The 27,839-nt window shown below is 48.1% G+C and overlaps 2 protein-coding genes, 16 non-coding genes and 1 pseudogene across 18 annotated transcripts; 17 read left to right on the plus strand and 2 right to left on the minus strand.

Annotated features, from left to right (window-relative positions):
- Nucleotides 1-647: 647 nt before the first annotated feature.
- On the plus strand, nucleotides 648-754 carry LOC143486842 (U6 spliceosomal RNA). Its single transcript, XR_013123703.1, has one exon. It is a non-coding gene; the product is annotated as a U6 spliceosomal RNA (small nuclear RNA).
- Nucleotides 755-1,670: 916 nt separating this feature from the next.
- LOC143486998 (U6 spliceosomal RNA) lies at nucleotides 1,671-1,777 on the plus strand. Its single transcript, XR_013123862.1, has one exon. It is a non-coding gene; the product is annotated as a U6 spliceosomal RNA (small nuclear RNA).
- A 925-nt stretch (nucleotides 1,778-2,702) lies between these two features.
- On the plus strand, nucleotides 2,703-2,809 carry LOC143486999 (U6 spliceosomal RNA). Its single transcript, XR_013123863.1, has one exon. It is a non-coding gene; the product is annotated as a U6 spliceosomal RNA (small nuclear RNA).
- A 910-nt stretch (nucleotides 2,810-3,719) lies between these two features.
- On the plus strand, nucleotides 3,720-3,826 carry LOC143487000 (U6 spliceosomal RNA). The gene has a single exon (XR_013123864.1). It is a non-coding gene; the product is annotated as a U6 spliceosomal RNA (small nuclear RNA).
- A 916-nt stretch (nucleotides 3,827-4,742) lies between these two features.
- On the plus strand, nucleotides 4,743-4,849 carry LOC143487001 (U6 spliceosomal RNA). Its single transcript, XR_013123865.1, has one exon. It is a non-coding gene; the product is annotated as a U6 spliceosomal RNA (small nuclear RNA).
- Nucleotides 4,850-5,763: 914 nt separating this feature from the next.
- LOC143486956 (U6 spliceosomal RNA) lies at nucleotides 5,764-5,870 on the plus strand. The gene has a single exon (XR_013123824.1). It is a non-coding gene; the product is annotated as a U6 spliceosomal RNA (small nuclear RNA).
- A 916-nt stretch (nucleotides 5,871-6,786) lies between these two features.
- Nucleotides 6,787-6,893, plus strand: LOC143486854 (U6 spliceosomal RNA). Its single transcript, XR_013123714.1, has one exon. It is a non-coding gene; the product is annotated as a U6 spliceosomal RNA (small nuclear RNA).
- A 916-nt stretch (nucleotides 6,894-7,809) lies between these two features.
- LOC143486826 (U6 spliceosomal RNA) lies at nucleotides 7,810-7,916 on the plus strand. Its single transcript, XR_013123687.1, has one exon. It is a non-coding gene; the product is annotated as a U6 spliceosomal RNA (small nuclear RNA).
- A 919-nt stretch (nucleotides 7,917-8,835) lies between these two features.
- Nucleotides 8,836-8,942, plus strand: LOC143486866 (U6 spliceosomal RNA). Its single transcript, XR_013123725.1, has one exon. It is a non-coding gene; the product is annotated as a U6 spliceosomal RNA (small nuclear RNA).
- A 916-nt stretch (nucleotides 8,943-9,858) lies between these two features.
- On the plus strand, nucleotides 9,859-9,965 carry LOC143486827 (U6 spliceosomal RNA). The gene has a single exon (XR_013123688.1). It is a non-coding gene; the product is annotated as a U6 spliceosomal RNA (small nuclear RNA).
- Nucleotides 9,966-10,884: 919 nt separating this feature from the next.
- LOC143486828 (U6 spliceosomal RNA) lies at nucleotides 10,885-10,991 on the plus strand. The gene has a single exon (XR_013123689.1). It is a non-coding gene; the product is annotated as a U6 spliceosomal RNA (small nuclear RNA).
- Nucleotides 10,992-11,910: 919 nt separating this feature from the next.
- LOC143486829 (U6 spliceosomal RNA) lies at nucleotides 11,911-12,017 on the plus strand. The gene has a single exon (XR_013123690.1). It is a non-coding gene; the product is annotated as a U6 spliceosomal RNA (small nuclear RNA).
- Nucleotides 12,018-12,942: 925 nt separating this feature from the next.
- On the plus strand, nucleotides 12,943-13,049 carry LOC143486830 (U6 spliceosomal RNA). The gene has a single exon (XR_013123691.1). It is a non-coding gene; the product is annotated as a U6 spliceosomal RNA (small nuclear RNA).
- A 919-nt stretch (nucleotides 13,050-13,968) lies between these two features.
- Nucleotides 13,969-14,075, plus strand: LOC143486832 (U6 spliceosomal RNA). The gene has a single exon (XR_013123693.1). It is a non-coding gene; the product is annotated as a U6 spliceosomal RNA (small nuclear RNA).
- Nucleotides 14,076-17,887: 3,812 nt separating this feature from the next.
- Nucleotides 17,888-17,994, plus strand: LOC143486833 (U6 spliceosomal RNA). The gene has a single exon (XR_013123694.1). It is a non-coding gene; the product is annotated as a U6 spliceosomal RNA (small nuclear RNA).
- Nucleotides 17,995-18,919: 925 nt separating this feature from the next.
- Nucleotides 18,920-18,995, plus strand: LOC143486963 (U6 spliceosomal RNA; annotated as a pseudogene).
- A 677-nt stretch (nucleotides 18,996-19,672) lies between these two features.
- LOC143486703 (uncharacterized) lies at nucleotides 19,673-21,265 on the minus strand. The gene is made up of 5 exons (XM_076986064.1): nucleotides 21,259-21,265; nucleotides 21,060-21,187; nucleotides 20,688-20,944; nucleotides 20,349-20,597; nucleotides 19,673-20,250 (listed from the first exon to the last, which is right to left on the minus strand). Exons 1-5 carry the CDS (start codon nucleotides 21,263-21,265, stop codon nucleotides 19,680-19,682), a joined length of 1,212 nt encoding a protein of 403 aa, XP_076842179.1. The 3' UTR covers nucleotides 19,673-19,679.
- Nucleotides 21,266-22,331: 1,066 nt separating this feature from the next.
- Nucleotides 22,332-23,302, minus strand: LOC143486820 (uncharacterized). Its single transcript, XM_076986274.1, has 3 exons — nucleotides 23,109-23,302; nucleotides 22,704-23,031; nucleotides 22,332-22,615 (listed from the first exon to the last, which is right to left on the minus strand). The coding sequence occupies exons 1-3, from the start codon at nucleotides 23,276-23,278 to the stop codon at nucleotides 22,367-22,369; spliced, it is 747 nt and encodes a 248-aa protein (XP_076842389.1). The 5' UTR covers nucleotides 23,279-23,302; the 3' UTR covers nucleotides 22,332-22,366.
- Nucleotides 23,303-27,246: 3,944 nt separating this feature from the next.
- LOC143486834 (U6 spliceosomal RNA) lies at nucleotides 27,247-27,353 on the plus strand. Its single transcript, XR_013123695.1, has one exon. It is a non-coding gene; the product is annotated as a U6 spliceosomal RNA (small nuclear RNA).
- Nucleotides 27,354-27,839: the final 486 nt, after the last annotated feature.

Consider the following 27,839-nt stretch of genomic DNA (forward strand, 5'->3'; position numbering starts at 1 on the left):
GAAATCAGGAATATATCAGGACACCTCTCTCTGGAGCTAGGGATCGGTCCATGAACAATTGAACCATGCTTGCCAGAGCTGGCAAAACAACATGCAGCAGGGGTTGTAGAGGGTGGAACATGTAAGGACTTTTGTCCATTGCAGAGTTTTGTGTTGTAGACTGGAGTTTTCTTCAGTCCCGTCCCATACCTTTAATAGAATTCCCACCCCTTGACCTGGAGCCCCACCCACCATATTACCCATCCCACCCCACCCTGTCTGGTTTTGCCCCGCCCTCCATTTTGCCCTACTTCCTTTTCTGTGTCGGTATGGGGCAGGCTTCCTAACTATCTGCTTGGTCAAGTCATACTTACTGGGCACTTTAGGTATCTGACAATGTGCGTGTGTGTTTTAACTTTGTAACTGACTCTCTTGGCTGTTTTAGCTTGTAGGGTTACATTTTGAGGTATAAACATCAAAAAGGCTTGGGCTTGGTCTTGGTCTTGGGCTTGGGGGGTGGAGTTATTTAGGTCCATGCCTAAGGGGCGTGTCCTTCTTGATCTCTGAGGGATCATAGTGATACCAGAGGAATTTCTCAGACCTGCCCTTTTGCAGAGCCCTTTTCCTGGCACAAGGAGTTATAAGCACGCCCCTGCATATCGTCTACTGTGCTTGCTACGGCAGCACATATACTAAAATTGGATCGATACAGAGAAGATTAGCATGGCCCCTGCGAAAGGATGACACGCAAATCCGTGAAGCGCTCCATATTTTGGATAAATGGCACGGCAATCCTGCAGCGTTGACCTTCTGCCGACCGAGATTCGAGCCGGTACTGTTTTTATTCTCAAATCTGCTGGCTTGTCTCGTGGTCAAGGTCGATTGGCAGAAACAGCATAGGGTAGAAATACCACTTGCGACCGAGTGAATCAAGATAAGGCACTAGGGATATAGGTAAAGCAGTGTGATTGTCAGCAGGAATATACTATCCAATAGCACTACGCAAAGAGCCTATGTTTCAGCTGTGGTTTAACTATTGAAATCAGGAAAATATCAGGACACCTCTCTCTGGAGCTAGGGATCGGTCCATGAACAATTGAACCATGCTTGCCAGAGCTGGCAAAACAACATGCAGCAGGGGCTGTAGAGGGTGGAACATGTAAGGACTTTTGTCCATTGCAGAGTTTTGTGTTGTAGACTGGAGTTTTCTTCAGTCCCGTCCCATACCTTTAATAGAATTCCCACCCCTTGACCTGGAGCCCCACCCACCATATTACCCATCCCACCCCACCCTGTCAGGTTTTGCCCCGCCCTCCATTTTGCCCTACTTCCTTTTCTGTGTTGGTATGGGGCAGGCTTCCTAACTATCTGCTTGGTCAAGTCATACTTACTGGGCACTTTAGGTATCTGACAATGTGCGTGTGTGTTTTAACTTTGTAACTGACTCTCTTGGCTGTTTTAGCTTGTAGGGTTACATTTTGAGGTATAAACATCAAAAAGGCTTGGGCTTGGTCTTGGTCTTGGGCTTGGGCTTGGGGGATGGAGTTATTTAGGTCCATGCCTAAGGGGCGTGTCCTTCTTGATCTCTGAGGGATCATAATGATACCAGAGGAATTTCTCAGACCTGCCCTTTTGCAGAGCCCTTTTCCTGGCACAAGGAGTTATAAGCACGCCCCTGCATATCGTCTACTGTGCTTGCTACGGCAGCACATATACTAAAATTGGATCGATACAGAGAAGATTAGCATGGCCCCTGCGAAAGGATGACACGCAAATCCGTGAAGCGCTCCACATTTTGAAGAACCTGGAGAAATGGCACGGCAATCCTGCGGCTTTGACCTTCTGCCGACCGAGATTCGAGCCGGTACTGTTTTTATTCTCAAATCTGCTGGCTTGTCTCGTGGTCAAGGTCGATTGGCAGAAACAGCATAGGGTAGAAATACCACTTGCGACCGAGTGAATCAAGATAAGGCACTAGGGATATAGGTAAAGCAGTGTGATTGTCAGCAGGAATATACTATCCAATAGCACTACGCAAAGAGCCTATGTTTCAGCTGTGGTTTAAATATTGAAATCAGGAATATATCAGGACACCTCTCTCTGGAGCTAGGGATCGGTCCATGAACAATTGAACCATGCTTGCCAGAGCTGGCAAAACAACATGCAGCAGGGGTTGTAGAGGGTGGAACATGTAAGGACTTTTGTCCATTGCAGAGTTTTGTGTTGTAGACTGGAGTTTTCTTCAGTCCCGTCCCATACCTTTAATAGAATTCCCACCCCTTGACCTGGAGCCCCACCCACCATATTACCCATCCCACCCCACCCTGTCAGGTTTTGCCCCGCCCTCCATTTTGCCCTACTTCCTTTTCTGTGTCGGTATGGGGCAGGCTTCCTAACTATCTGCTTGGTCAAGTCATACTTACTGGGCACTTTAGGTATCTGACAATGTGCGTGTGTGTTTTAACTTTGTAACTGACTCTCTTGGCTGTTTTAGCTTGTAGGGTTACATTTTGAGGTATAAACATCAAAAAGGCTTGGGCTTGGTCTTGGTCTTGGGCTTGGGCTTGGGGGGTGGAGTTATTTAGGTCCATGCCTAAGGAGCGTGTCCTTCTTGATCTCTGAGGGATCATAGTGATACCAGAGGAATTTCTCAGACCTGCCCTTTTGCAGAGCCCTTTTCCTGGCACAAGGAGTTATAAGCACGCCCCTGCATATCGTCTACTGTGCTTGCTACGGCAGCACATATACTAAAATTGGATCGATACAGAGAAGATTAGCATGGCCCCTGCGAAAGGATGACACGCAAATCCGTGAAGCGCTCCACATTTTGGATAAATGGCACGGCAATCCTGCAGCGTTGACCTTCTGCCGACCGAGATTCGAGCCGGTACTGTTTTTATTCTCAAATCTGCTGGCTTGTCTCGTGGTCAAGGTCGATTGGCAGAAACAGCATAGGGTAGAAATACCACTTGCGACCGAGTGAATCAAGATAAGGCACTAGGGATATAGGTAAAGCAGTGTGATTGTCAGCAGGAATATACTATCCAATAGCACTACGCAAAGAGCCTATGTTTCAGCTGTGGTTTAAATATTGAAATCAGGAATATATCAGGACACCTCTCTCTGGAGCTAGGGATCGGTCCATGAACAATTGAACCATGCTTGCCAGAGCTGGCAAAACAACATGCAGCAGGGGTTGTAGAGGGTGGAACATGTAAGGACTTTTGTCCATTGCAGAGTTTTGTGTTGTAGACTGGAGTTTTCTTCAGTCCCGTCCCATACCTTTAATAGAATTCCCACCCCTTGACCTGGAGCCCCACCCACCATATTACCCATCCCACCCCACCCTGTCAGGTTTTGCCCCGCCCTCCATTTTGCCCTACTTCCTTTTCTGTGTCGGTATGGGGCAGGCTTCCTAACTATCTGCTTGGTCAAGTCATACTTACTGGGCACTTTAGGTATCTGACAATGTGCGTGTGTGTTTTAACTTTGTAACTGACTCTCTTGGCTGTTTTAGCTTGTAGGGTTACATTTTGAGGTATAAACATCAAAAAGGCTTGGGCTTGGTCTTGGTCTTGGGCTTGGGGGGTGGAGTTATTTAGGTCCATGCCTAAGGGGCGTGTCCTTCTTGATCTCTGAGGGATCATAGTGATACCAGAGGAATTTCTCAGACCTGCCCTTTTGCAGAGCCCTTTTCCTGGCACAAGGAGTTATAAGCACGCCCCTGCATATCGTCTACTGTGCTTGCTACGGCAGCACATATACTAAAATTGGATCGATACAGAGAAGATTAGCATGGCCCCTGCGAAAGGATGACACGCAAATCCGTGAAGCGCTCCACATTTTGGATAAATGGCACGGCAATCCTGCGGCGTTGACCTTCTGCCGACCGAGATTCGAGCCGGTACTGTTTTTATTCTCAAATCTGCTGGCTTGTCTCGTGGTCAAGGTCGATTGGCAGAAACAGCATAGGGTAGAAATACCACTTGCGACCGAGTGAATCAAGATAAGGCACTAGGGATATAGGTAAAGCAGTGTGATTGTCAGCAGGAATATACAATCCAATAGCACTACGCAAAGAGCCTATGTTTCAGCTGTGGTTTAAATATTGAAATCAGGAATATATCCGGACACCTCTCTCTGGAGCTAGGGATCGGTCCATGAACAATTGAACCATGCTTGCCAGAGCTGGCAAAACAACATGCAGCAGGGGTTGTAGAGGGTGGAACATGTAAGGACTTTTGTCCATTGCAGAGTTTTGTGTTGTAGACTGGAGTTTTCTTCAGTCCCGTCCCATACCTTTAATAGAATTCCCACCCCTTGACCTGGAGCCCCACCCACCATATTACCCATCCCACCCCACCCTGTCAGGTTTTGCCCCGCCCTCCATTTTGCCCTACTTCCTTTTCTGTGTCGGTATGGGGCAGGCTTCCTAACTATCTGCTTGGTCAAGTCATACTTACTGGGCACTTTAGGTATCTGACAATGTGCGTGTGTGTTTTAACTTTGTAACTGACTCTCTTGGCTGTTTTAGCTTGTAGGGTTACATTTTGAGGTATAAACATCAAAAAGGCTTGGGCTTGGTCTTGGTCTTGGGCTTGGGCTTGGGGGGTGGAGTTATTTAGGTCCATGCCTAAGGAGCGTGTCCTTCTTGATCTCTGAGGGATCATAGTGATACCAGAGGAATTTCTCAGACCTGCCCTTTTGCAGAGCCCTTTTCCTGGCACAAGGAGTTATAAGCACGCCCCTGCATATCGTCTACTGTGCTTGCTACGGCAGCACATATACTAAAATTGGATCGATACAGAGAAGATTAGCATGGCCCCTGCGAAAGGATGACACGCAAATCCGTGAAGCGCTCCACATTTTGGATAAATGGCACGGCAATCCTGCAGCGTTGACCTTCTGCCGACCGAGATTCGAGCCGGTACTGTTTTTATTCTCAAATCTGCTGGCTTGTCTCGTGGTCAAGGTCGATTGGCAGAAACAGCATAGGGTAGAAATACCACTTGCGACCGAGTGAATCAAGATAAGGCACTAGGGATATAGGTAAAGCAGTGTGATTGTCAGCAGGAATATACTATCCAATAGCACTACGCAAAGAGCCTATGTTTCAGCTGTGGTTTAAATATTGAAATCAGGAATATATCAGGACACCTCTCTCTGGAGCTAGGGATCGGTCCATGAACAATTGAACCATGCTTGCCAGAGCTGGCAAAACAACATGCAGCAGGGGTTGTAGAGGGTGGAACATGTAAGGACTTGTCCATTGCAGAGTTTTGTGTTGTAGACTGGAGTTTTCTTCAGTCCCGTCCCATACCTTTAATAGAATTCCCACCCCTTGACCTGGAGCCCCACCCACCATATTACCCATCCCACCCCACCCTGTCAGGTTTTGCCCCGCCCTCCATTTTGCCCTACTTCCTTTTCTGTGTCGGTATGGGGCAGGCTTCCTAACTATCTGCTTGGTCAAGTCATACTTACTGGGCACTTTAGGTATCTGACAATGTGCGTGTGTGTTTTAACTTTGTAACTGACTCTCTTGGCTGTTTTAGCTTGTAGGGTTACATTTTGAGGTATAAACATCAAAAAGGCTTGGGCTTGGTCTTGGTCTTGGGCTTGGGCTTGGGGGGTGGAGTTATTTAGGTCCATGCCTAAGGGGCGTGTCCTTCTTGATCTCTGAGGGATCATAGTGATACCAGAGGAATTTCTCAGACCTGCCCTTTTGCAGAGCCCTTTTCCTGGCACAAGGAGTTATAAGCACGCCCCTGCATATCGTCTACTGTGTTTGCTACGGCAGCACATATACTAAAATTGGATCGATACAGAGAAGATTAGCATGGCCCCTGCGAAAGGATGACACGCAAATCCGTGAAGCGCTCCACATTTTGGATAAATGGCACGGCAATCCTGCGGCGTTGACCTTCTGCCGACCGAGATTCGAGCCGGTACTGTTTTTATTCTCAAATCTGCTGGCTTGTCTCGTGGTCAAGGTCGATTGGCAGAAACAGCATAGGGTAGAAGTACCACTTGCGACCGAGTGAATCAAGATAAGGCACTAGGGATATAGGTAAAGCAGTGTGATTGTCAGCAGGAATATACAATCCAATAGCACTACGCAAAGAGCCTATGTTTCAGCTGTGGTTTAAATATTGAAATCAGGAATATATCCGGACACCTCTCTCTGGAGCTAGGGATCGGTCCATGAACAATTGAACCATGCTTGCCAGAGCTGGCAAAACAACATGCAGCAGGGGTTGTAGAGGGTGGAACATGTAAGGACTTTTGTCCATTGCAGAGTTTTGTGTTGTAGACTGGAGTTTTCTTCAGTCCCGTCCCATACCTTTAATAGAATTCCCACCCCTTGACCTGGAGCCCCACCCACCATATTACCCATCCCACCCCACCCTGTCAGGTTTTGCCCCACCCTCCATTTTGCCCTACTTCCTTTTCTGTGTCGGTATGGGGCAGGCTTCCTAACTATCTGCTTGGTCAAGTCATACTTACTGGGCACTTTAGGTATCTGACAATGTGTGTGTGTGTTTTAACTTTGTAACTGACTCTCTCGGCTGTTTTAGCTTGTAGGGTTACATTTTGAGGTATAAACATCAAAAAGGCTTGGGCTTGGTCTTGGTCTTGGGCTTGGGCTTGGGGGGTGGAGTTATTTAGGTCCATGCCTAAGGAGCGTGTCCTTCTTGATCTCTGAGGGATCATAGTGATACCAGAGGAATTTCTCAGACCTGCCCTTTTGCAGAGCCCTTTTCCTGGCACAAGGAGTTATAAGCACGCCCCTGCATATCGTCTACTGTGCTTGCTACGGCAGCACATATACTAAAATTGGATCGATACAGAGAAGATTAGCATGGCCCCTGCGAAAGGATGACACGCAAATCCGTGAAGCGCTCCATATTTTGGATAAATGGCACGGCAATCCTGCAGCGTTGACCTTCTGCCGACCGAGATTCGAGCCGGTACTGTTTTTATTCTCAAATCTGCTGGCTTGTCTCGTGGTCAAGGTCGATTGGCAGAAACAGCATAGGGTAGAAATACCACTTGCGACCGAGTGAATCAAGATAAGGCACTAGGGATATAGGTAAAGCAGTGTGATTGTCAGCAGGAATATACTATCCAATAGCACTACGCAAAGAGCCTATGTTTCAGCTGTGGTTTAACTATTGAAATCAGGAAAATATCAGGACACCTCTCTCTGGAGCTAGGGATCGGTCCATGAACAATTGAACCATGCTTGCCAGAGCTGGCAAAACAACATGCAGCAGGGGCTGTAGAGGGTGGAACATGTAAGGACTTTTGTCCATTGCAGAGTTTTGTGTTGTAGACTGGAGTTTTCTTCAGTCCCGTCCCATACCTTTAATAGAATTCCCACCCCTTGACCTGGAGCCCCACCCACCATATTACCCATCCCACCCCACCCTGTCAGGTTTTGCCCCGCCCTCCATTTTGCCCTACTTCCTTTTCTGTGTTGGTATGGGGCAGGCTTCCTAACTATCTGCTTGGTCAAGTCATACTTACTGGGCACTTTAGGTATCTGACAATGTGCGTGTGTGTTTTAACTTTGTAACTGACTCTCTTGGCTGTTTTAGCTTGTAGGGTTACATTTTGAGGTATAAACATCAAAAAGGCTTGGGCTTGGTCTTGGTCTTGGGCTTGGGCTTGGGGGATGGAGTTATTTAGGTCCATGCCTAAGGGGCGTGTCCTTCTTGATCTCTGAGGGATCATAATGATACCAGAGGAATTTCTCAGACCTGCCCTTTTGCAGAGCCCTTTTCCTGGCACAAGGAGTTATAAGCACGCCCCTGCATATCGTCTACTGTGCTTGCTACGGCAGCACATATACTAAAATTGGATCGATACAGAGAAGATTAGCATGGCCCCTGCGAAAGGATGACACGCAAATCCGTGAAGCGCTCCACATTTTGAAGAACCTGGAGAAATGGCACGGCAATCCTGCGGCTTTGACCTTCTGCCGACCGAGATTCGAGCCGGTACTGTTTTTATTCTCAAATCTGCTGGCTTGTCTCGTGGTCAAGGTCGATTGGCAGAAACAGCATAGGGTAGAAATACCACTTGCGACCGAGTGAATCAAGATAAGGCACTAGGGATATAGGTAAAGCAGTGTGATTGTCAGCAGGAATATACTATCCAATAGCACTACGCAAAGAGCCTATGTTTCAGCTGTGGTTTAAATATTGAAATCAGGAATATATCAGGACACCTCTCTCTGGAGCTAGGGATCGGTCCATGAACAATTGAACCATGCTTGCCAGAGCTGGCAAAACAACATGCAGCAGGGGTTGTAGAGGGTGGAACATGTAAGGACTTTTGTCCATTGCAGAGTTTTGTGTTGTAGACTGGAGTTTTCTTCAGTCCCGTCCCATACCTTTAATAGAATTCCCACCCCTTGACCTGGAGCCCCACCCACCATATTACCCATCCCACCCCACCCTGTCTGGTTTTGCCCCGCCCTCCATTTTGCCCTACTTCCTTTTCTGTGTCGGTATGGGGCAGGCTTCCTAACTATCTGCTTGGTCAAGTCATACTTACTGGGCACTTTAGGTATCTGACAATGTGCGTGTGTGTTTTAACTTTGTAACTGACTCTCTTGGCTGTTTTAGCTTGTAGGGTTACATTTTGAGGTATAAACATCAAAAAGGCTTGGGCTTGGTCTTGGTCTTGGGCTTGGGGGGTGGAGTTATTTAGGTCCATGCCTAAGGGGCGTGTCCTTCTTGATCTCTGAGGGATCATAGTGATACCAGAGGAATTTCTCAGACCTGCCCTTTTGCAGAGCCCTTTTCCTGGCACAAGGAGTTATAAGCACGCCCCTGCATATCGTCTACTGTGCTTGCTACGGCAGCACATATACTAAAATTGGATCGATACAGAGAAGATTAGCATGGCCCCTGCGAAAGGATGACACGCAAATCCGTGAAGCGCTCCATATTTTGGATAAATGGCACGGCAATCCTGCAGCGTTGACCTTCTGCCGACCGAGATTCGAGCCGGTACTGTTTTTATTCTCAAATCTGCTGGCTTGTCTCGTGGTCAAGGTCGATTGGCAGAAACAGCATAGGGTAGAAATACCACTTGCGACCGAGTGAATCAAGATAAGGCACTAGGGATATAGGTAAAGCAGTGTGATTGTCAGCAGGAATATACTATCCAATAGCACTACGCAAAGAGCCTATGTTTCAGCTGTGGTTTAACTATTGAAATCAGGAAAATATCAGGACACCTCTCTCTGGAGCTAGGGATCGGTCCATGAACAATTGAACCATGCTTGCCAGAGCTGGCAAAACAACATGCAGCAGGGGCTGTAGAGGGTGGAACATGTAAGGACTTTTGTCCATTGCAGAGTTTTGTGTTGTAGACTGGAGTTTTCTTCAGTCCCGTCCCATACCTTTAATAGAATTCCCACCCCTTGACCTGGAGCCCCACCCACCATATTACCCATCCCACCCCACCCTGTCAGGTTTTGCCCCGCCCTCCATTTTGCCCTACTTCCTTTTCTGTGTTGGTATGGGGCAGGCTTCCTAACTATCTGCTTGGTCAAGTCATACTTACTGGGCACTTTAGGTATCTGACAATGTGCGTGTGTGTTTTAACTTTGTAACTGACTCTCTTGGCTGTTTTAGCTTGTAGGGTTACATTTTGAGGTATAAACATCAAAAAGGCTTGGGCTTGGTCTTGGTCTTGGGCTTGGGCTTGGGGGATGGAGTTATTTAGGTCCATGCCTAAGGGGCGTGTCCTTCTTGATCTCTGAGGGATCATAATGATACCAGAGGAATTTCTCAGACCTGCCCTTTTGCAGAGCCCTTTTCCTGGCACAAGGAGTTATAAGCACGCCCCTGCATATCGTCTACTGTGCTTGCTACGGCAGCACATATACTAAAATTGGATCGATACAGAGAAGATTAGCATGGCCCCTGCGAAAGGATGACACGCAAATCCGTGAAGCGCTCCACATTTTGAAGAACCTGGAGAAATGGCACGGCAATCCTGCGGCTTTGACCTTCTGCCGACCGAGATTCGAGCCGGTACTGTTTTTATTCTCAAATCTGCTGGCTTGTCTCGTGGTCAAGGTCGATTGGCAGAAACAGCATAGGGTAGAAATACCACTTGCGACCGAGTGAATCAAGATAAGGCACTAGGGATATAGGTAAAGCAGTGTGATTGTCAGCAGGAATATACTATCCAATAGCACTACGCAAAGAGCCTATGTTTCAGCTGTGGTTTAAATATTGAAATCAGGAATATATCAGGACACCTCTCTCTGGAGCTAGGGATCGGTCCATGAACAATTGAACCATGCTTGCCAGAGCTGGCAAAACAACATGCAGCAGGGGTTGTAGAGGGTGGAACATGTAAGGACTTTTGTCCATTGCAGAGTTTTGTGTTGTAGACTGGAGTTTTCTTCAGTCCCGTCCCATACCTTTAATAGAATTCCCACCCCTTGACCTGGAGCCCCACCCACCATATTACCCATCCCACCCCACCCTGTCTGGTTTTGCCCCGCCCTCCATTTTGCCCTACTTCCTTTTCTGTGTCGGTATGGGGCAGGCTTCCTAACTATCTGCTTGGTCAAGTCATACTTACTGGGCACTTTAGGTATCTGACAATGTGCGTGTGTGTTTTAACTTTGTAACTGACTCTCTTGGCTGTTTTAGCTTGTAGGGTTACATTTTGAGGTATAAACATCAAAAAGGCTTGGGCTTGGTCTTGGTCTTGGGCTTGGGGGGTGGAGTTATTTAGGTCCATGCCTAAGGGGCGTGTCCTTCTTGATCTCTGAGGGATCATAGTGATACCAGAGGAATTTCTCAGACCTGCCCTTTTGCAGAGCCCTTTTCCTGGCACAAGGAGTTATAAGCACGCCCCTGCATATCGTCTACTGTGCTTGCTACGGCAGCACATATACTAAAATTGGATCGATACAGAGAAGATTAGCATGGCCCCTGCGAAAGGATGACACGCAAATCCGTGAAGCGCTCCACATTTTGAAGAACCTGGAGAAATGGCACAGCAATCCTGCGGCGTTGACCTTCTGCCGACCGAGATTCGAGCCGGTACTGTTTTTATTCTCAAATCTGCTGGCTTGTCTCGTGGTCAAGGTCGATTGGCAGAAACAGCATAGGGTAGAAATACCACTTGCGACCGAGTGAATCAAGATAAGGCACTAGGGATATAGGTAAAGCAGTGTGATTGTCAGCAGGAATATACTATCCAATAGCACTACGCAAAGAGCCTATGTTTCAGCTGTGGTTTAACTATTGAAATCAGGAATATATCAGGACACCTCTCTCTGGAGCTAGGGATCGGTCCATGAACAATTGAACCATGCTTGCCAGAGCTGGCAAAACAACATGCAGCAGGGGCTGTAGAGGGTGGAACATGTAAGGACTTTTGTCCATTGCAGAGTTTTGTGTTGTAGACTGGAGTTTTCTTCAGTCCCGTCCCATACCTTTAATAGAATTCCCACCCCTTGACCTGGAGCCCCACCCACCATATTACCCATCCCACCCCACCCTGTCAGGTTTTGCCCCGCCCTCCATTTTGCCCTACTTCCTTTTCTGTGTCGGTATGGGGCAGGCTTCCTAACTATCTGCTTGGTCAAGTCATACTTACTGGGCACTTTAGGTATCTGACAATGTGCGTGTGTGTTTTAACTTTGTAACTGACTCTCTTGGCTGTTTTAGCTTGTAGGGTTACATTTTGAGGTATAAACATCAAAAAGGCTTGGGCTTGGTCTTGGGCTTGGGCTTGGGGGGTGGAGTTATTTAGGTCCATGCCTAAGGGGCGTGTCCTTCTTGATCTCTGAGGGATCATAGTGATACCAGAGGAATTTCTCAGACCTGCCCTTTTGCAGAGCCCTTTTCCTGGCACAAGGAGTTATAAGCACGCCCCTGCATATCGTCTACTGTGCTTGCTACGGCAGCACATATACTAAAATTGGATCGATACAGAGAAGATTAGCATGGCCCCTGCGAAAGGATGACACGCAAATCCGTGAAGCGCTCCACATTTTGAAGAACCTGGAGAAATGGCACAGCAATCCTGCGGCGTTGACCTTCTGCCGACCGAGATTCGAGCCGGTACTGTTTTTATTCTCAAATCTGCTGGCTTGTCTCGTGGTCAAGGTCGATTGGCAGAAACAGCATAGGGTAGAAATACCACTTGCGACCGAGTGAATCAAGATAAGGCACTAGGGATATAGGTAAAGCAGTGTGATTGTCAGCAGGAATATACAATCCAATAGCACTACGCAAAGAGCCTATGTTTCAGCTGTGGTTTAACTATTGAAATCAGGAAAATATCAGGACACCTCTCTCTGGAGCTAGGGATCGGTCCATGAACAATTGAACCATGCTTGCCAGAGCTGGCAAAACAACATGCAGCAGGGGCTGTAGAGGGTGGAACATGTAAGGACTTTTGTCCATTGCAGAGTTTTGTGTTGTAGACTGGAGTTTTCTTCAGTCCCGTCCCATACCTTTAATAGAATTCCCACCCCTTGACCTGGAGCCCCACCCACCATATTACCCATCCCACCCCACCCTGTCAGGTTTTGCCCCGCCCTCCATTTTGCCCTACTTCCTTTTCTGTGTTGGTATGGGGCAGGCTTCCTAACTATCTGCTTGGTCAAGTCATACTTACTGGGCACTTTAGGTATCTGACAATGTGCGTGTGTGTTTTAACTTTGTAACTGACTCTCTTGGCTGTTTTAGCTTGTAGGGTTACATTTTGAGGTATAAACATCAAAAAGGCTTGGGCTTGGTCTTGGTCTTGGGCTTGGGCTTGGGGGATGGAGTTATTTAGGTCCATGCCTAAGGGGCGTGTCCTTCTTGATCTCTGAGGGATCATAATGATACCAGAGGAATTTCTCAGACCTGCCCTTTTGCAGAGCCCTTTTCCTGGCACAAGGAGTTATAAGCACGCCCCTGCATATCGTCTACTGTGCTTGCTACGGCAGCACATATACTAAAATTGGATCGATACAGAGAAGATTAGCATGGCCCCTGCGAAAGGATGACACGCAAATCCGTGAAGCGCTCCACATTTTGAAGAACCTGGAGAAATGGCACGGCAATCCTGCGGCTTTGACCTTCTGCCGACCGAGATTCGAGCCGGTACTGTTTTTATTCTCAAATCTGCTGGCTTGTCTCGTGGTCAAGGTCGATTGGCAGAAACAGCATAGGGTAGAAATACCACTTGCGACCGAGTGAATCAAGATAAGGCACTAGGGATATAGGTAAAGCAGTGTGATTGTCAGCAGGAATATACTATCCAATAGCACTACGCAAAGAGCCTATGTTTCAGCTGTGGTTTAAATATTGAAATCAGGAATATATCAGGACACCTCTCTCTGGAGCTAGGGATCGGTCCATGAACAATTGAACCATGCTTGCCAGAGCTGGCAAAACAACATGCAGCAGGGGTTGTAGAGGGTGGAACATGTAAGGACTTTTGTCCATTGCAGAGTTTTGTGTTGTAGACTGGAGTTTTCTTCAGTCCCGTCCCATACCTTTAATAGAATTCCCACCCCTTGACCTGGAGCCCCACCCACCATATTACCCATCCCACCCCACCCTGTCTGGTTTTGCCCCGCCCTCCATTTTGCCCTACTTCCTTTTCTGTGTCGGTATGGGGCAGGCTTCCTAACTATCTGCTTGGTCAAGTCATACTTACTGGGCACTTTAGGTATCTGACAATGTGCGTGTGTGTTTTAACTTTGTAACTGACTCTCTTGGCTGTTTTAGCTTGTAGGGTTACATTTTGAGGTATAAACATCAAAAAGGCTTGGGCTTGGTCTTGGTCTTGGGCTTGGGGGGTGGAGTTATTTAGGTCCATGCCTAAGGGGCGTGTCCTTCTTGATCTCTGAGGGATCATAGTGATACCAGAGGAATTTCTCAGACCTGCCCTTTTGCAGAGCCCTTTTCCTGGCACAAGGAGTTATAAGCACGCCCCTGCATATCGTCTACTGTGCTTGCTACGGCAGCACATATACTAAAATTGGATCGATACAGAGAAGATTAGCATGGCCCCTGCGAAAGGATGACACGCAAATCCGTGAAGCGCTCCACATTTTGAAGAACCTGGAGAAATGGCACAGCAATCCTGCGGCGTTGACCTTCTGCCGACCGAGATTCGAGCCGGTACTGTTTTTATTCTCAAATCTGCTGGCTTGTCTCGTGGTCAAGGTCGATTGGCAGAAACAGCATAGGGTAGAAATACCACTTGCGACCGAGTGAATCAAGATAAGGCACTAGGGATATAGGTAAAGCAGTGTGATTGTCAGCAGGAATATACTATCCAATAGCACTACGCAAAGAGCCTATGTTTCAGCTGTGGTTTAACTATTGAAATCAGGAATATATCAGGACACCTCTCTCTGGAGCTAGGGATCGGTCCATGAACAATTGAACCATGCTTGCCAGAGCTGGCAAAACAACATGCAGCAGGGGCTGTAGAGGGTGGAACATGTAAGGACTTTTGTCCATTGCAGAGTTTTGTGTTGTAGACTGGAGTTTTCTTCAGTCCCGTCCCATACCTTTAACACTAGAAGTCCCTGAAATTTCAACCACCCCCCTGAAGTCCCAAAAGAGGGTCCAAAGAACCTTAGTCCAAACTGACACCTCTGGTGGCTCCAATTAACATCCATTCATTTGCAAAAGTGCCCATTGCCTGAGGAATCAGCATGGGGGAGAAGAGCTGAACTTGCCTCCAGTGTTATGTAAATGAGGCGTGTGTCAGGTATGGGTGGTTCCTGCTGAAAGCTTGCACCTCCTTGGCTGCCATATGAGACTGTGCAAGATCTCTTGCAAGAAGTCTCCTCATCTACAGAACCATATGTTTGAGATTTGATTTGTGAAAGGTTGAAATAATGTGAAATTGACACAAACATAATATTTGAATTATAATGGCATATAGGTGGCATATTGATTAGTCAAAATGGCTCTGATATTTTTAACCTTATTTTAAGTAGTTTTGTCTTTTGAAAAACTGCTAATAGGTAAAAATGTTTTTACATAAATGTATACAAAAAACCCTCAGCTACTTGAAATAGAATAATATTATTGAGCAATTTTAACTTATCAAGATCAAGATTTTGCAGTGTGTCTCTTCCAAATACAGCCATAACCAGCAAACAAAAATAGGAAATTTAGGAAATCTTACCAAAAGAGATATCACTACTACAGATTTTCACTACTCTCTGAAAACTAACAATGTGTTGTGTGTGACATTTGTGACCCTAGTCTTGAAAATTGCTTCATATGGGCTTTTCAAACTTTTTTTTTTGGCCCACCTCCAACCTTTCACCTTTGGAGGACAACTTTGTTTTCATGTAAGGATCAAAAGAAAACAATTCTGTATAATACAGTACAATAGTGATAAAAACAATTGGAGTTAGGTGAACCATACAGGACAGGAGAGAAAAGAGGGGGAGAGAAAGTAAAAAGGGAAAAGACAGAAGAGCAGAAAAAACAGCTCAAATGATTCACCAACTGCTGCTACTAAATGAAGAGCAGAAAGTAAGACATACAGCACAAATGACTGATGTATGTGTGTGTGAGTGTGTGTGTTTATGTAAGTGCAACATAGGATAAATGTACAGAATGTACTTATTAGCAAGGCCCCAGAGGCCAGAGGCAGGCAGAGAAAGACCAGGGAACCCCACCCGCCCACGGCCCCTCCAGGATCATGTCCAAAGCCTGCTGTGTACTGGAAACCTTTGCTATCCTTGCTTCTCAGTCAACAGAGTAAGTGAAATGTGTGGTGACATGAATTTTCATCCACATGTAGGTGGCTACAGTCATCTTTCTCTTTATTATAAAACTGACACAGACATTATTTGAACTATAATTCCAAAACATCTCAAGTCTGCCTCCTTTGTACTAATTTTGGATTTTTTTTCTCACTGCAAAAGGTGACATGATTATTGGTCAAAATAGCTAAAGTTCAGATTTCTCTGAAAGGGTATTTTCTTCTCCGTCTGAGTCAATGGATCAACATAGCTCACACTATCACCCATCCCCCCGTCTACCTAGAAGTGGCTGCATGACAAAGGATGGCCTCATGATCCAAAATACCTCAGCACTGGCTTTTGGCAGGCTCAGGTAGAAATGTAGTAATGTTAGTAATGTTTTTCTTCTAAAAAAGATAAGTGGGTTCAAAATAATTTTTGAAAAAAATTACCAAATTAATTGTGTTGATCCACCTCAAAAAAGGTCATGCAAAAGTGTGTAAGCTGGTCCTGAGTGTGTCTGCCCATCCCCCAGCTGCATTGTTGTGCAGGGGACATGCATAAGGTGAGAGAGGCAGTCAGAGGGCCTGGCTGTGAGCAGCAGCTACAGAGGACATGATGTAAGTTTAGAAATATATACAATAAAGTTGAAATGTTCTCAACAGAGCACTCACATACAATTATCCACTCAGTCTGCCACTCCCTCATTTGGGGAGAAAGCTACACTATTGTGGCTATGCCCCAGACAATTTTTTAATCATGGAGGGGTCTGAAATTTTTGTCTTAGGTGCATGTCCTCACTGTATTGGAATATTTTATTGTCTGAGTGAAAGAGAAACAAAATGGGGTCACTAAAGTGGGAATAGCCACAGTACTGTAGCTTTCTCCCCAAATGAGGGACTGGCAGACTGGGTAGATAGTTGTATGTGAATGCTCTGATGAGAACACTCATGAACAATTGTGCAAATGTGAGATGTGTCGACTGCTACAGATACACGTGTGGCAAATGTACCAGGGAGATACCCTGGCAGTGCCAGGCATGTTCTGACAGACTGCTGAAGTGCTAGTCACACAAGAAGGACATACCACTCTCACACACACACACACACACACACACACACACACACACACACACACACACACACAGCCCTGCACTGCAGCCTATTGTAAATATGTGTGGAATTGTTTTATTCCTTGTATTTTTTGTATAATTTTATGGCAATAATAAAAAGCATGGAACATAAAAAAGCATGGAAACATAACAGTTGTTCTTTTGTATGTTTCTCATGCTGAAATTTCAGTCCTCCTGACTTAGACACAAATGCTTCTGGTCATTACTCACATGTACCTGGCTATAAAATTTCTAATTTTCTATTTAAAATATTAAAAAATAATTTATTGTTTGTGCTTTGTTGCTCAGATAAAACTAAACTATATACAATATATATAACCTTTATATTATAAAATACAATAAACTGAATAGAACTAACTAAATGGCTAAACTCAATGAAAAACAACAATTAGTTGTGAGCTGAAGCATGCCCCCTCCTGTGGTGCGCCAGTAATGGCCTTATTTACAGAACAAAAGTGCCTGCTCGCAGCTGATAATAGGGTGTTATCTAAAATCCTTCAGTTCTCTCGACCCTTCTCTGGGTTCCGATGGTAGAAGTGTTGAAAGACCCTTCTCTGGGACTTCTAGTGTTAATAGAATTCCCACCCCTTGACCTGGAGCCCCACCCACCATATTACCCATCCCACCCCACCCTGTCAGGTTTTGCCCCGCCCTCCATTTTGCCCTACTTCCTTTTCTGTGTCGGTATGGGGCAGGCTTCCTAACTATCTGCTTGGTCAAGTCATACTTACTGGGCACTTTAGGTATCTGACAATGTGCGTGTGTGTTTTAACTTTGTAACTGACTCTCTTGGCTGTTTTAGCTTGTAGGGTTACATTTTGAGGTATAAACATCAAAAAGGCTTGGGCTTGGTCTTGGGCTTGGGCTTGGGGGGTGGAGTTATTTAGGTCCATGCCTAAGGGGCGTGTCCTTCTTGATCTCTGAGGGATCATAGTGATACCAGAGGAATTTCTCAGACCTGCCCTTTTGCAGAGCCCTTTTCCTGGCACAAGGAGTTATAAGCACGCCCCTGCATATCGTCTACTGTGCTTGCTACGGCAGCACATATACTAAAATTGGATCGATACAGAGAAGATTAGCATGGCCCCTGCGAAAGGATGACACGCAAATCCGTGAAGCGCTCCACATTTTGAAGAACCTGGAGAAATGGCACAGCAATCCTGCGGCGTTGACCTTCTGCCGACCGAGATTCGAGCCGGTACTGTTTTTATTCTCAAATCTGCTGGCTTGTCTCGTGGTCAAGGTCGATTGGCAGAAACAGCATAGGGTAGAAATACCACTTGCGACCGAGTGAATCAAGATAAGGCACTAGGGATATAGGTAAAGCAGTGTGATTGTCAGCAGGAATATACTATCCAATAGCACTACGCAAAGAGCCTATGTTTCAGCTGTGGTTTAACTATTGAAATCAGGAAAATATCAGGACACCTCTCTCTGGAGCTAGGGATCGGTCCATGAACAATTGAACCATGCTTGCCAGAGCTGGCAAAACAACATGCAGCAGGGGCTGTAGAGGGTGGAACATGTAAGGACTTTTGTCCATTGCAGAGTTTTGTGTTGTAGACTGGAGTTTTCTTCAGTCCCGTCCCATACCTTTAATAGAATTCCCACCCCTTGACCTGGAGCCCCACCCACCATATTACCCATCCCACCCCACCCTGTCAGGTTTTGCCCCGCCCTCCATTTTGCCCTACTTCCTTTTCTGTGTTGGTATGGGGCAGGCTTCCTAACTATCTGCTTGGTCAAGTCATACTTACTGGGCACTTTAGGTATCTGACAATGTGCGTGTGTGTTTTAACTTTGTAACTGACTCTCTTGGCTGTTTTAGCTTGTAGGGTTACATTTTGAGGTATAAACATCAAAAAGGCTTGGGCTTGGTCTTGGTCTTGGGCTTGGGCTTGGGGGATGGAGTTATTTAGGTCCATGCCTAAGGGGCGTGTCCTTCTTGATCTCTGAGGGATCATAATGATACCAGAGGAATTTCTCAGACCTGCCCTTTTGCAGAGCCCTTTTCCTGGCACAAGGAGTTATAAGCACGCCCCTGCATATCGTCTACTGTGCTTGCTACGGCAGCACATATACTAAAATTGGATCGATACAGAGAAGATTAGCATGGCCCCTGCGCAAAGGATGGGAGCCAATCTTCTCTGTGGCCAGTTTGGGCCCTTGGGGGCCCTTCCAGGTGCCAGGGGTGCTCTAGAAACCAAATTTGGGGTGCCCGATCTCATTCGAGACATCCCCAGGGTTCCTGGGTGCCCGCTTCACCCTAAACCCAGAATCTACCCAAATCTTGTACCATGTGACCTCTTTGGCAAGGAGGCGGGACAATGGTGACAGAGGGTGGGACATGTCTTGCATGTTAAGTAGCCATGTGCTTTACAAATTGCATGTCAAGTAGCCATGTGCTATGCACAACAAATGTTGTAATGAATGATTGAATTATATTTTTTGAATGATTGAATTATATTTTTAAATCATATTATATAAATATATATTTATTATATATTTCTGTTTTTAATCATCTTGATATTGTTGTAATTCTATTGAATATTTAATTATGCCACAATTTTTATAAAATCCAAATAAAACTGTTTATAAATTGTGGAAACAGCAAATTGTGTGAACAGTGTTTTCTTTAATCAACAATAAAAATCTGAATAAATAAACTTTTAAATAAATCAGTGCCAATCAGTATAATATAATTATAATAAATGCTTATAATATAATACATATATACATACATACATACATACATACATGCATACATACAGAAACATATTTACATAAACTATTTACAACATCAGGTAGGTGTTTGGATCACTGACCCTGTCCAGCACCTCCTCTCTTCATCTCCTCCACCCACTGCTCCACTGTCTTCCCCGCTGCTGTCGCACAGAAGTGCACCCCACGAAAGCGGCTGTGGCCAAACTCTTTAGTCTTTGGCTGGCCACATTGTTTACATAAATAATGTTCATGTTTGAGCCGCTTCGTGGGGACGGGCTGTCCATCAGCAGCAGGGGGTGCAGTGCTGGAGGCAGCAGCAGCAGCAGCAGCCTCTGCCTTCTTCTTCCACCGCCACGCTGTGGTCCGGGGCACTTTGGGCCCAGGCTGTGTGGCGGGGGCAGTTGGAGTGTCGGGGGTGGCAGAAGCTGGAGCAGCTGTGGCGTCACCGGAGGCGAGAGGATGGTGGCCTCGGACGCGCTGGGAAGCCTGTCCGGAAGCGTCCTCCTGGATGTTAAAATCGTACGCAGGGTGGGCGTACGTGGGACGCTCCCGGAGCTTGCTCAGCGCGGGAGGGAGGGGTTCCGAGGCCACCGTGGGAGTGCTGGACTGGCCAACGCTCAGGTGCAGAACCTCCTGTTCCTGCTTCTTCTTCCTGGCGTTGTACCTGTAACAGAAATGCAACACAGTCTATCAGTAATCAGCCTGTATAGCTCACAGTGTCAACGAGATCAATTTCAGACAAAGAAGACTGGATAAACTCACCACTGGGTCAGTGTCCTCTGATTGAGCTCAAAGAGCTGTATGCGTGTCCGAGCCATGAGGCCAGGGCTGCCCAGGACTACGTCCCTGATGACGCCGTAGTCCCTCATGATGGCAGCCCACCTGTTCACCCTGACGCCGGCGATGGTCTGCCCGCCAGGGTGAAGGCGACAAAGCGCCAGGCAAATGGCCTCGACAAGGCGGCTGACGCTGGGCCACTGAGCAGGCCCACTGCCTTGTCCGAGGAAGCAGCTACAGACAGACACAGACAGAAATCAGTGACACGGCTACAAGCCAACCTAGAAAATCCTGAAGCTACTGGATTACTGAAGGTTCTCCTACCGCTTCAGACTCTCTGTCCCAGCAACAACAGAGGTCTTGGAATGGCTGCTTTTGAAGCGTCCCTTCACCAGTCGGTCTCTGTGACGCGGCGGGTAGACAACACCGCCTTTGTCGCTCTCTGGCAGTTTGTCCCAGAGAGCCACGATGCCGTCTACCCTCTGCTGTGTCACAAAAGCCTGGTGACGCAGCTCCACCAGACTGTCGGCCAGGTTGACCACGTGATGATAGCCTGGAACACCGTCGGGTCCCAGACTCTCCTGGAAATTAAAGAAAGAGAAATCATTATACAGATATCAGACACTGTGGCGAAAGGGTCAGGACATAACAGCTGAATCCTGCTACGATTTAACACAATGAATAAACTACACTTACATCAGTACAGGCATGGGTCTGGGTAGCAACCTGGCCAGGGACGCTCTCCTCGGTTGGCTCGGACGTGGAGTCTTCGGCAGGGTCAGACTGGGCCTGCGACGATGCAGCCGGAGAACGAGGCCTCACTGCTGCACGATGGAGAGGCAGCAGTGGCTCGAGGCTGTGCTCAGAGCATGTGGGGTCCGCGTATTCGTCGAACCCCACATCCTCGAAGCCTTTGTCCTCCGGCTCTGGAAGGTCCTCGTCGCAAAGCCCATCCGGAGCGTCTGGATCCCTGCCGAGGTCCTCATGCAGCACTACGCCGGTCTGAGAGTACAGGTACTCCACCCCAATGAGTTCACCTACGTGAGGAATACAGACAAGAAAGTTTAAGTGTGTGTGTGGGTGCGAGAGAGAGAGAGAGAGAGAGAGAGAGAGAGAGAGAGAGAGACACACACACACAACATTACCTGTATACTCTCCAGGCCTTGTGTAATCCTCAGCCAGCTGGTGCCCAAGGAGTTGCTGGCTGAGCTGGTTGGCGTAGTGCTGCAGCTGGCCACTGTAGCAGACCCGAGCAGGATCGCTCCCCTCCACTGCTGCTGCCGCGCGGTCCTCATTCCACCTCACCAACCCTTCCAGCAGGTACGCCTGGAAGTGCAGGGCACTTGCACTCGTACCTGTAACAGTCAAGCACAAGAGGCACTTAGCAAACAGTCCTGACGCGTACGTCTGCATGTACATCAGAGAGAAGGAGAGAGTGTGAGACACTCACCAGGCACGAAGCGGTTCAGGTGGAGGTGGAACGACTCCAGGGACGTGGACCCGCGCGCACAGCGATATACGGGCAGGATGACCCCTCCCCTGGTCACCTGCCCGACCCTCCTGTAGAGCTGAATGCCAGGAGGGTCCTGAATGCAGTGGAGGTGGCGCCTCTGGGTCTGCCAGATGTCCTCCATCTTCTCCCGGTCCAGAAGCCTGATGCCCATGGTGTCTGTTCTGTCCATGAAGTCCTCCAGCAGCTCCTGGATGAGCTCCTCGGACGCCTGGGCCCCGCGTGTGCGGCGGCGGCAGTGCCGAGCCAGCTCCTTAGCTGTAGGTCTGCTGGAAGACGTAGCATCAGTCAGGTGGCCTCTGGACCGCGGTGCCTCCCCGAGCTCCGACTGCTTGGCCTCTTCTAGTCGGGCCACATCCTCCGCATCCCACTCGAAGACGCAGAAGGAGAGGCGGCCCATGAAGAGGCCGTACAGCTGGTGGCTGTCCGTGGTGACACCCGCCGCGAAACGGCGCATGAAGTGCCACACGTCCAGCCTGACGACCAGCTGGTCTCACGCGTGGAACATGGCGGCCACCTTGCCCTTGCCCGCGGTGGAACAGCAGTTCCGGTCTACGTAGAGGAGCTGGGGAGGATCCTCTCCGGCTCGCTGGTACCGCTCCATCAGCTTCACGCACATGGGCAGCAGGCCCTGGCCCTCTCCCGCCGTGAGGACGCTGATGAGGACCTGCCCAAACTCGTTGCCGACGTTTGTTGCCCATGCCGCCGTGCCGGAAGCAGCACCAGCAAGTTTCTTGGTCACCTGAACAGACAAGACACAGCGCATGACAAAAAAGCCCACCATAGAGATTACTGTGTGTGTGTGTGTGTGTGCTCCTATACAATCTTACCTTCTTAGTGGAGTCCATCTTTAAAATGGCTCCATAGATGGAGGTGACCCTGGCCTTCGTCTCCTCAAGCCGTGACAGTACATCCTGGGCATATACTGTCAGCAGCCATTTTGGAGTGGGCACTGGCACCATCGGGGGCAGCTGGTGGGTGATGGTGCTGGGGTCAGTGCCCGGGACCAGAAACTTTTTGAGCACGGAGAGGTACTCGGAGGACTGGGTCAGCCATTGCTGTCTGTGCCTGACACACAGATGCTTGTACAGCGAGGTCACACTGTTCCCGAGAGTGCGGCCTCGCATCAAGCTCACAACCTCCTTGTCGCAGGACAGCCTACAGCACAGAAAACCACAGGTTACATAGCAATCAAACCGAACTTCTCACAAGCTTACAAATGCACACACGCTCACCTGTAAGTCAGGATCGCTGGGAACTTCTCCCGATGGACGGGGTCCAGCTGATCCAGGATGTCCTGCGACCATCCCGCCACCTTCTTCTTACAGCGGCGGCACTCCAGGTACTCTGTGGCCATGAAGTACCAGCCGCTGAAGTTCAAGACCCTCCGGACGGTCTTGTACATCCCGCAGGCCGTCAGCTTATGGCCCAGCCGACGGCACTCGGGATGCACGCACAGCAGCTTGAATGCCCACATGCGGTAGGGCAACCAGAGGAACAGCCTGCTGTGGAAGAAGGTGTCTGGCGATGACGGAGGTTGCGTGTACACCAGCCGGGGTCCGGGAGGCGACCACCACAGGCGCGGGTTCTTAGTCAGCGCCAGCCCCCCAGACTGGTCTCTGGTGAAGAGAGCCCGGCTGACCCACTGATGCTGCTCTTTGGGCAGCGTCTGCTTCCAGCCCTCGGGCAGAAGCACCTTAGACAGACAGACAGATGTAATGAATACGGGCTTCGCATTTTCACTGAATCTACAACAAAAACCCCAGAGCTGGGGCTGGGCTGCTCACCTCAGCAGTGGGCACTGGCTGCGTTTGCGAAGGCTGCTGTTCCGGTTCAGCCGTCAGTAGAGAGCGCTGAGGTGGGTCAGGGACCACGACAGAGGAAGAGGGAGCTGGAAGGACACGCGTTAATGAGCTTATGAACGGGAGAAACATCATAACAGCATCGGTGTATGTAAGTGACAGCAGTCTCAAGAAACGTGTCATTACTTGCAGATACTATGTTAATGAAATAAGCAGATGAAACAAAGACGACATGCCTCCCCCTCTTGACCCCATGTTACCCTCAAAAGTAATTAATGAGTTAAAGATTATGAAGATTGATGAAGTGCAGCATGAATTAATGAGCGTGCAGCGTGAGACTATTCTAGCACCACCACCCTTCATTACTTACCTTACCACTTCCATTTCCTTTCCAATACAGCTGCATTACAACAAAACAAGTTAAGGCCAAACAACAAGACATTCAATCCAATACTAGTGTACTTCACTCAGTCCAACCTGCAGGACAACTAACCTTCAACGTCCAGTTCCACTGATGCAGCCAGCAGCTCGGCGTCTGTTGGATCCTGTGAGCTGCGGCTGGCTGTGGAAGTCCGGCGCTTGGACAAGCCTGTATGGACACAAGAGACACGTTATCAGACAGGAGTTGTGCTTGGAGGCACACACACACACACACACACACACACACACACGTCTCTACACATGCGAACTGTACAACCTGGGAGACGGGGCACTGCAGCTGGAGCAGGCACAGAGCAGGACGAGGACGCAGCGAGTGCTGGCCGGCTGCTCTTCTCCGCGTCTCTGCGCTGTACATACTTCTGCAGCGCCTCCATCTTGGTCCCAGGTCTGACCTTCTGCTGCCGGATCCACTGGACGTAGCTGTATTAAACAAAAAACCAATCGTGAGAGTGCAGCACGTTCCACCTTCAACATCCACTGCATGTCGTACATGAATGTGGCACCTACCTCCTCTTCTCTCTGTCCTGGGCCTGGTACAGGTCCCTGTACGAGACGCTCTGGTGCACCCCAAACCCAACAAGACACTGGCCCTCCTGCCCAGAGGAAGAGGGCTCGTCCCTGGCACGGCGCTCCCTGACTGCTCTAGTCACGTCAGGAAACAGGTTGACGTACCGCACCAGGGCGTCTTTGTTGGCCATGGAGGGGGACACCAAAGCATCTCCACCCTCGCGCTCCCGTTGATGGGCTGCCGACACCATCACGGCGTAGCCCACGTCATGGGTCAGCAGCCATCTGAATGTCTGACCCCGGTACTGGCCAAACTGGATGGTGCTTTCACTCAGCACCAGCCGGGCGTTCCCGGGGTCGCCTCCTCCAGCCTTCACCCGATCCTTGGCCTCATCCCTCACCCTGTCAGCGCTCCAAGGACGGGAAGAGGTCGGCCGCTGCTTGTAGGCGCTGACCAGCGCCGTGGCATCGGGCGAGGGTTGGAGGGTGAGCTCACCGGAGGCCTCACGCCTGAATGTAGGTGTGTAGTCCATTCTGTACAACAGGAGAGAGCAAAATGAGCATGCACACGACTACACACACACACACACACACACATACATAAATACATGCATACATACATGCATCCATACATACATGCATCCATACATGCATGCATCCATACATGCATGCATGCATGCATGCATACATACATACATACATACATACATATATACATGCATGCACGCACACACACACACACACACACACACACACACACACACAGACATGCGCACAGAAGTGTGATCTCTAGTAAAAAAAAAAAAAGCTGTCTAACGAAAGACAAAGAAACACATGATTATAAACCGTGTTTTCAGTTACTGAACGCTTATAACGACGTCGTACGCTGTGCATCGCGTTACTACAGTTGCAACAGACACCTGTTTAAGACCGAGACTGTGTAGCAGTTGTGCATTCAACCATCGATGTTTAACGGTGCATAAATAGCCACCCGATCATACACTTTGTATTTTGCACACAAATTACAGAGATCGCGTTGGTGGATGCATTTAATCAATCACTTTAATGAATTTATTTTGCACAGAAAAGACCGAGACTGTGTAGCAGTTGTACATTCAATCATCGATGTTTAACGGCAGATAAATAGTCAGCCTTCGTATTTTGCACAGAAATGACAGAGACCGCGTAACTGGATGCATTTAATCACTCATTTTAATGAATTTTAAACGTGTCAGCTCACTATCCAGCTGGTCCGACAGCCGCATTTTGAACAGAAACGACGGATCGAGACGCAACCGAGCGGCGGTTTTAGCTAAATGACCCGGTCGATTTTCGCACTTTAAATCTCCACTACAGGCTATCGAGACAGAGGGAGGAAAGAAATAAACTGCACATAAGACCTACCAGAAAGTAAGAAGTAAAAATGCAAAAATCGAAAGGATGTTGATCTATCGAAGAAAACCTTTAGCGCTAACTGACAGCGAGAACGGGATCAGCAACGAGGTAGCAACGGAGAGCCAATGAGAATTCGAGAAGCACATTGGAACAGGCCAATGGCGCTCTGCACGTTTTCTGTTATATATTGGAACAGGCCAATGAGAGGACGCAAGCACATTGGAACAAATTGGAACAAATTGGAACAGAAGATCGGTCTGCCAGAGGCGCAAGGATGACACGCAAATCCGTGAAGCGCTCCACATTTTGAAGAACCTGGAGAAATGGCACGGCAATCCTGCGGCTTTGACCTTCTGCCGACCGAGATTCGAGCCGGTACTGTTTTTATTCTCAAATCTGCTGGCTTGTCTCGTGGTCAAGGTCGATTGGCAGAAACAGCATAGGGTAGAAATACCACTTGCGACCGAGTGAATCAAGATAAGGCACTAGGGATATAGGTAAAGCAGTGTGATTGTCAGCAGGAATATACTATCCAATAGCACTACGCAAAGAGCCTATGTTTCAGCTGTGGTTTAAATATTGAAATCAGGAATATATCAGGACACCTCTCTCTGGAGCTAGGGATCGGTCCATGAACAATTGAACCATGCTTGCCAGAGCTGGCAAAACAACATGCAGCAGGGGTTGTAGAGGGTGGAACATGTAAGGACTTTTGTCCATTGCAGAGTTTTGTGTTGTAGACTGGAGTTTTCTTCAGTCCCGTCCCATACCTTTAATAGAATTCCCACCCCTTGACCTGGAGCCCCACCCACCATATTACCCATCCCACCCCACCCTGTCTGGTTTTGCCCCGCCCTCCATTTTGCCCTACTTCCTTTTCTGTGTCGGTATGGGGCAGGCTTCCTAACTATCTGCTTGGTCAAGTCATACTTACTGGGCACTTTAGGTATCTGACAATGTGCGTGTGTGTTTTAACTTTGTAACTGACTCTCTTGGCTGTTTTAGCTTGTAGGGTTACATTTTGAGGTATAAACATCAAAAAGGCTTGGGCTTGGTCTTGGTCTTGGGCTTGGGGGGTGGAGTTATTTAGGTCCATGCCTAAGGGGCGTGTCCTTCTTGATCTCTGAGGGATCATAGTGATACCAGAGGAATTTCTCAGACCTGCCCTTTTGCAGAGCCCTTTTCCTGGCACAAGGAGTTATAAGCACGCCCCTGCATATCGTCTACTGTGCTTGCTACGGCAGCACATATACTAAAATTGGATCGATACAGAGAAGATTAGCATGGCCCCTGCGAAAGGATGACACGCAAATCCGTGAAGCGCTCCACATTTTGAAGAACCTGGAGAAATGGCACAGCAATCCTGCGGCGTTGACCTTCTGCCGACCGAGATTCGAGCCGGTACTGTTTTTATTCTCAAATCTGCTGGCTTGTCTCGTGGTCAAGGTCGATTGGCAGAAACAGCATAGGGTAGAAATACCACTTGCGACCGAGTGAATCAAGATAAGGCACTAGGGATATAGGTAAAGCAGTGTGATTGTCAGCAGGAATATACTATCCAATAGCACTACGCAAAGAGCCTATGTTTCAGCTGTGGTTTAACTATTGAAATCAGGAATATATCAGGACACCTCTCTCTGGAGCTAGGGATCGGTCCATGAACAATTGAACCATGCTTGCCAGAGCTGGCAAAACAACATGCAGCAGGGGCTGTAGAGGGTGGAACATGTAAGGACTTTTGTCCATTGCAGAGTTTTGTGTTGTAGACTGGAGTTTTCTTCAGTCCCGTCCCATACCTTTAATAGAATTCCCACCCCTTGA

This window comes from Brachyhypopomus gauderio, unplaced genomic scaffold (assembly GCF_052324685.1).
Source record: "Brachyhypopomus gauderio isolate BG-103 unplaced genomic scaffold, BGAUD_0.2 sc45, whole genome shotgun sequence".
Lineage (NCBI taxonomy): Eukaryota > Metazoa > Chordata > Actinopteri > Gymnotiformes > Hypopomidae > Brachyhypopomus > Brachyhypopomus gauderio.

Bases quoted from the DNA above. Each gene is read 5' to 3' on its own strand.
- LOC143486703 (XM_076986064.1), bottom strand. The intron at 20,945-21,059 runs GTAAGTGTAGTT...TTTAATTTCCAG, and splicing joins AGACCCATGCCTGTACTGAT to GAGAGTCTGGGACCCGACGG. The intron at 20,598-20,687 runs GTAGGAGAACCT...GTCTGTCTGTAG, and splicing joins GGGACAGAGAGTCTGAAGCG to CTGCTTCCTCGGACAAGGCA.
- LOC143486820 (XM_076986274.1), bottom strand. From the start codon at position 23,278: ATGTACAAGACCGTCCGGAGGGTCTTGAACTTCAGCGGCTGGTACTTC. The intron at 23,032-23,108 runs GTGAGCGTGTGT...TCTGTGCTGTAG, and splicing joins CCAGCGATCCTGACTTACAG to GCTGTCCTGCGACAAGGAGG. The intron at 22,616-22,703 runs GTAAGATTGTAT...TTGTCTGTTCAG, and splicing joins AGATGGACTCCACTAAGAAG to GTGACCAAGAAACTTGCTGG.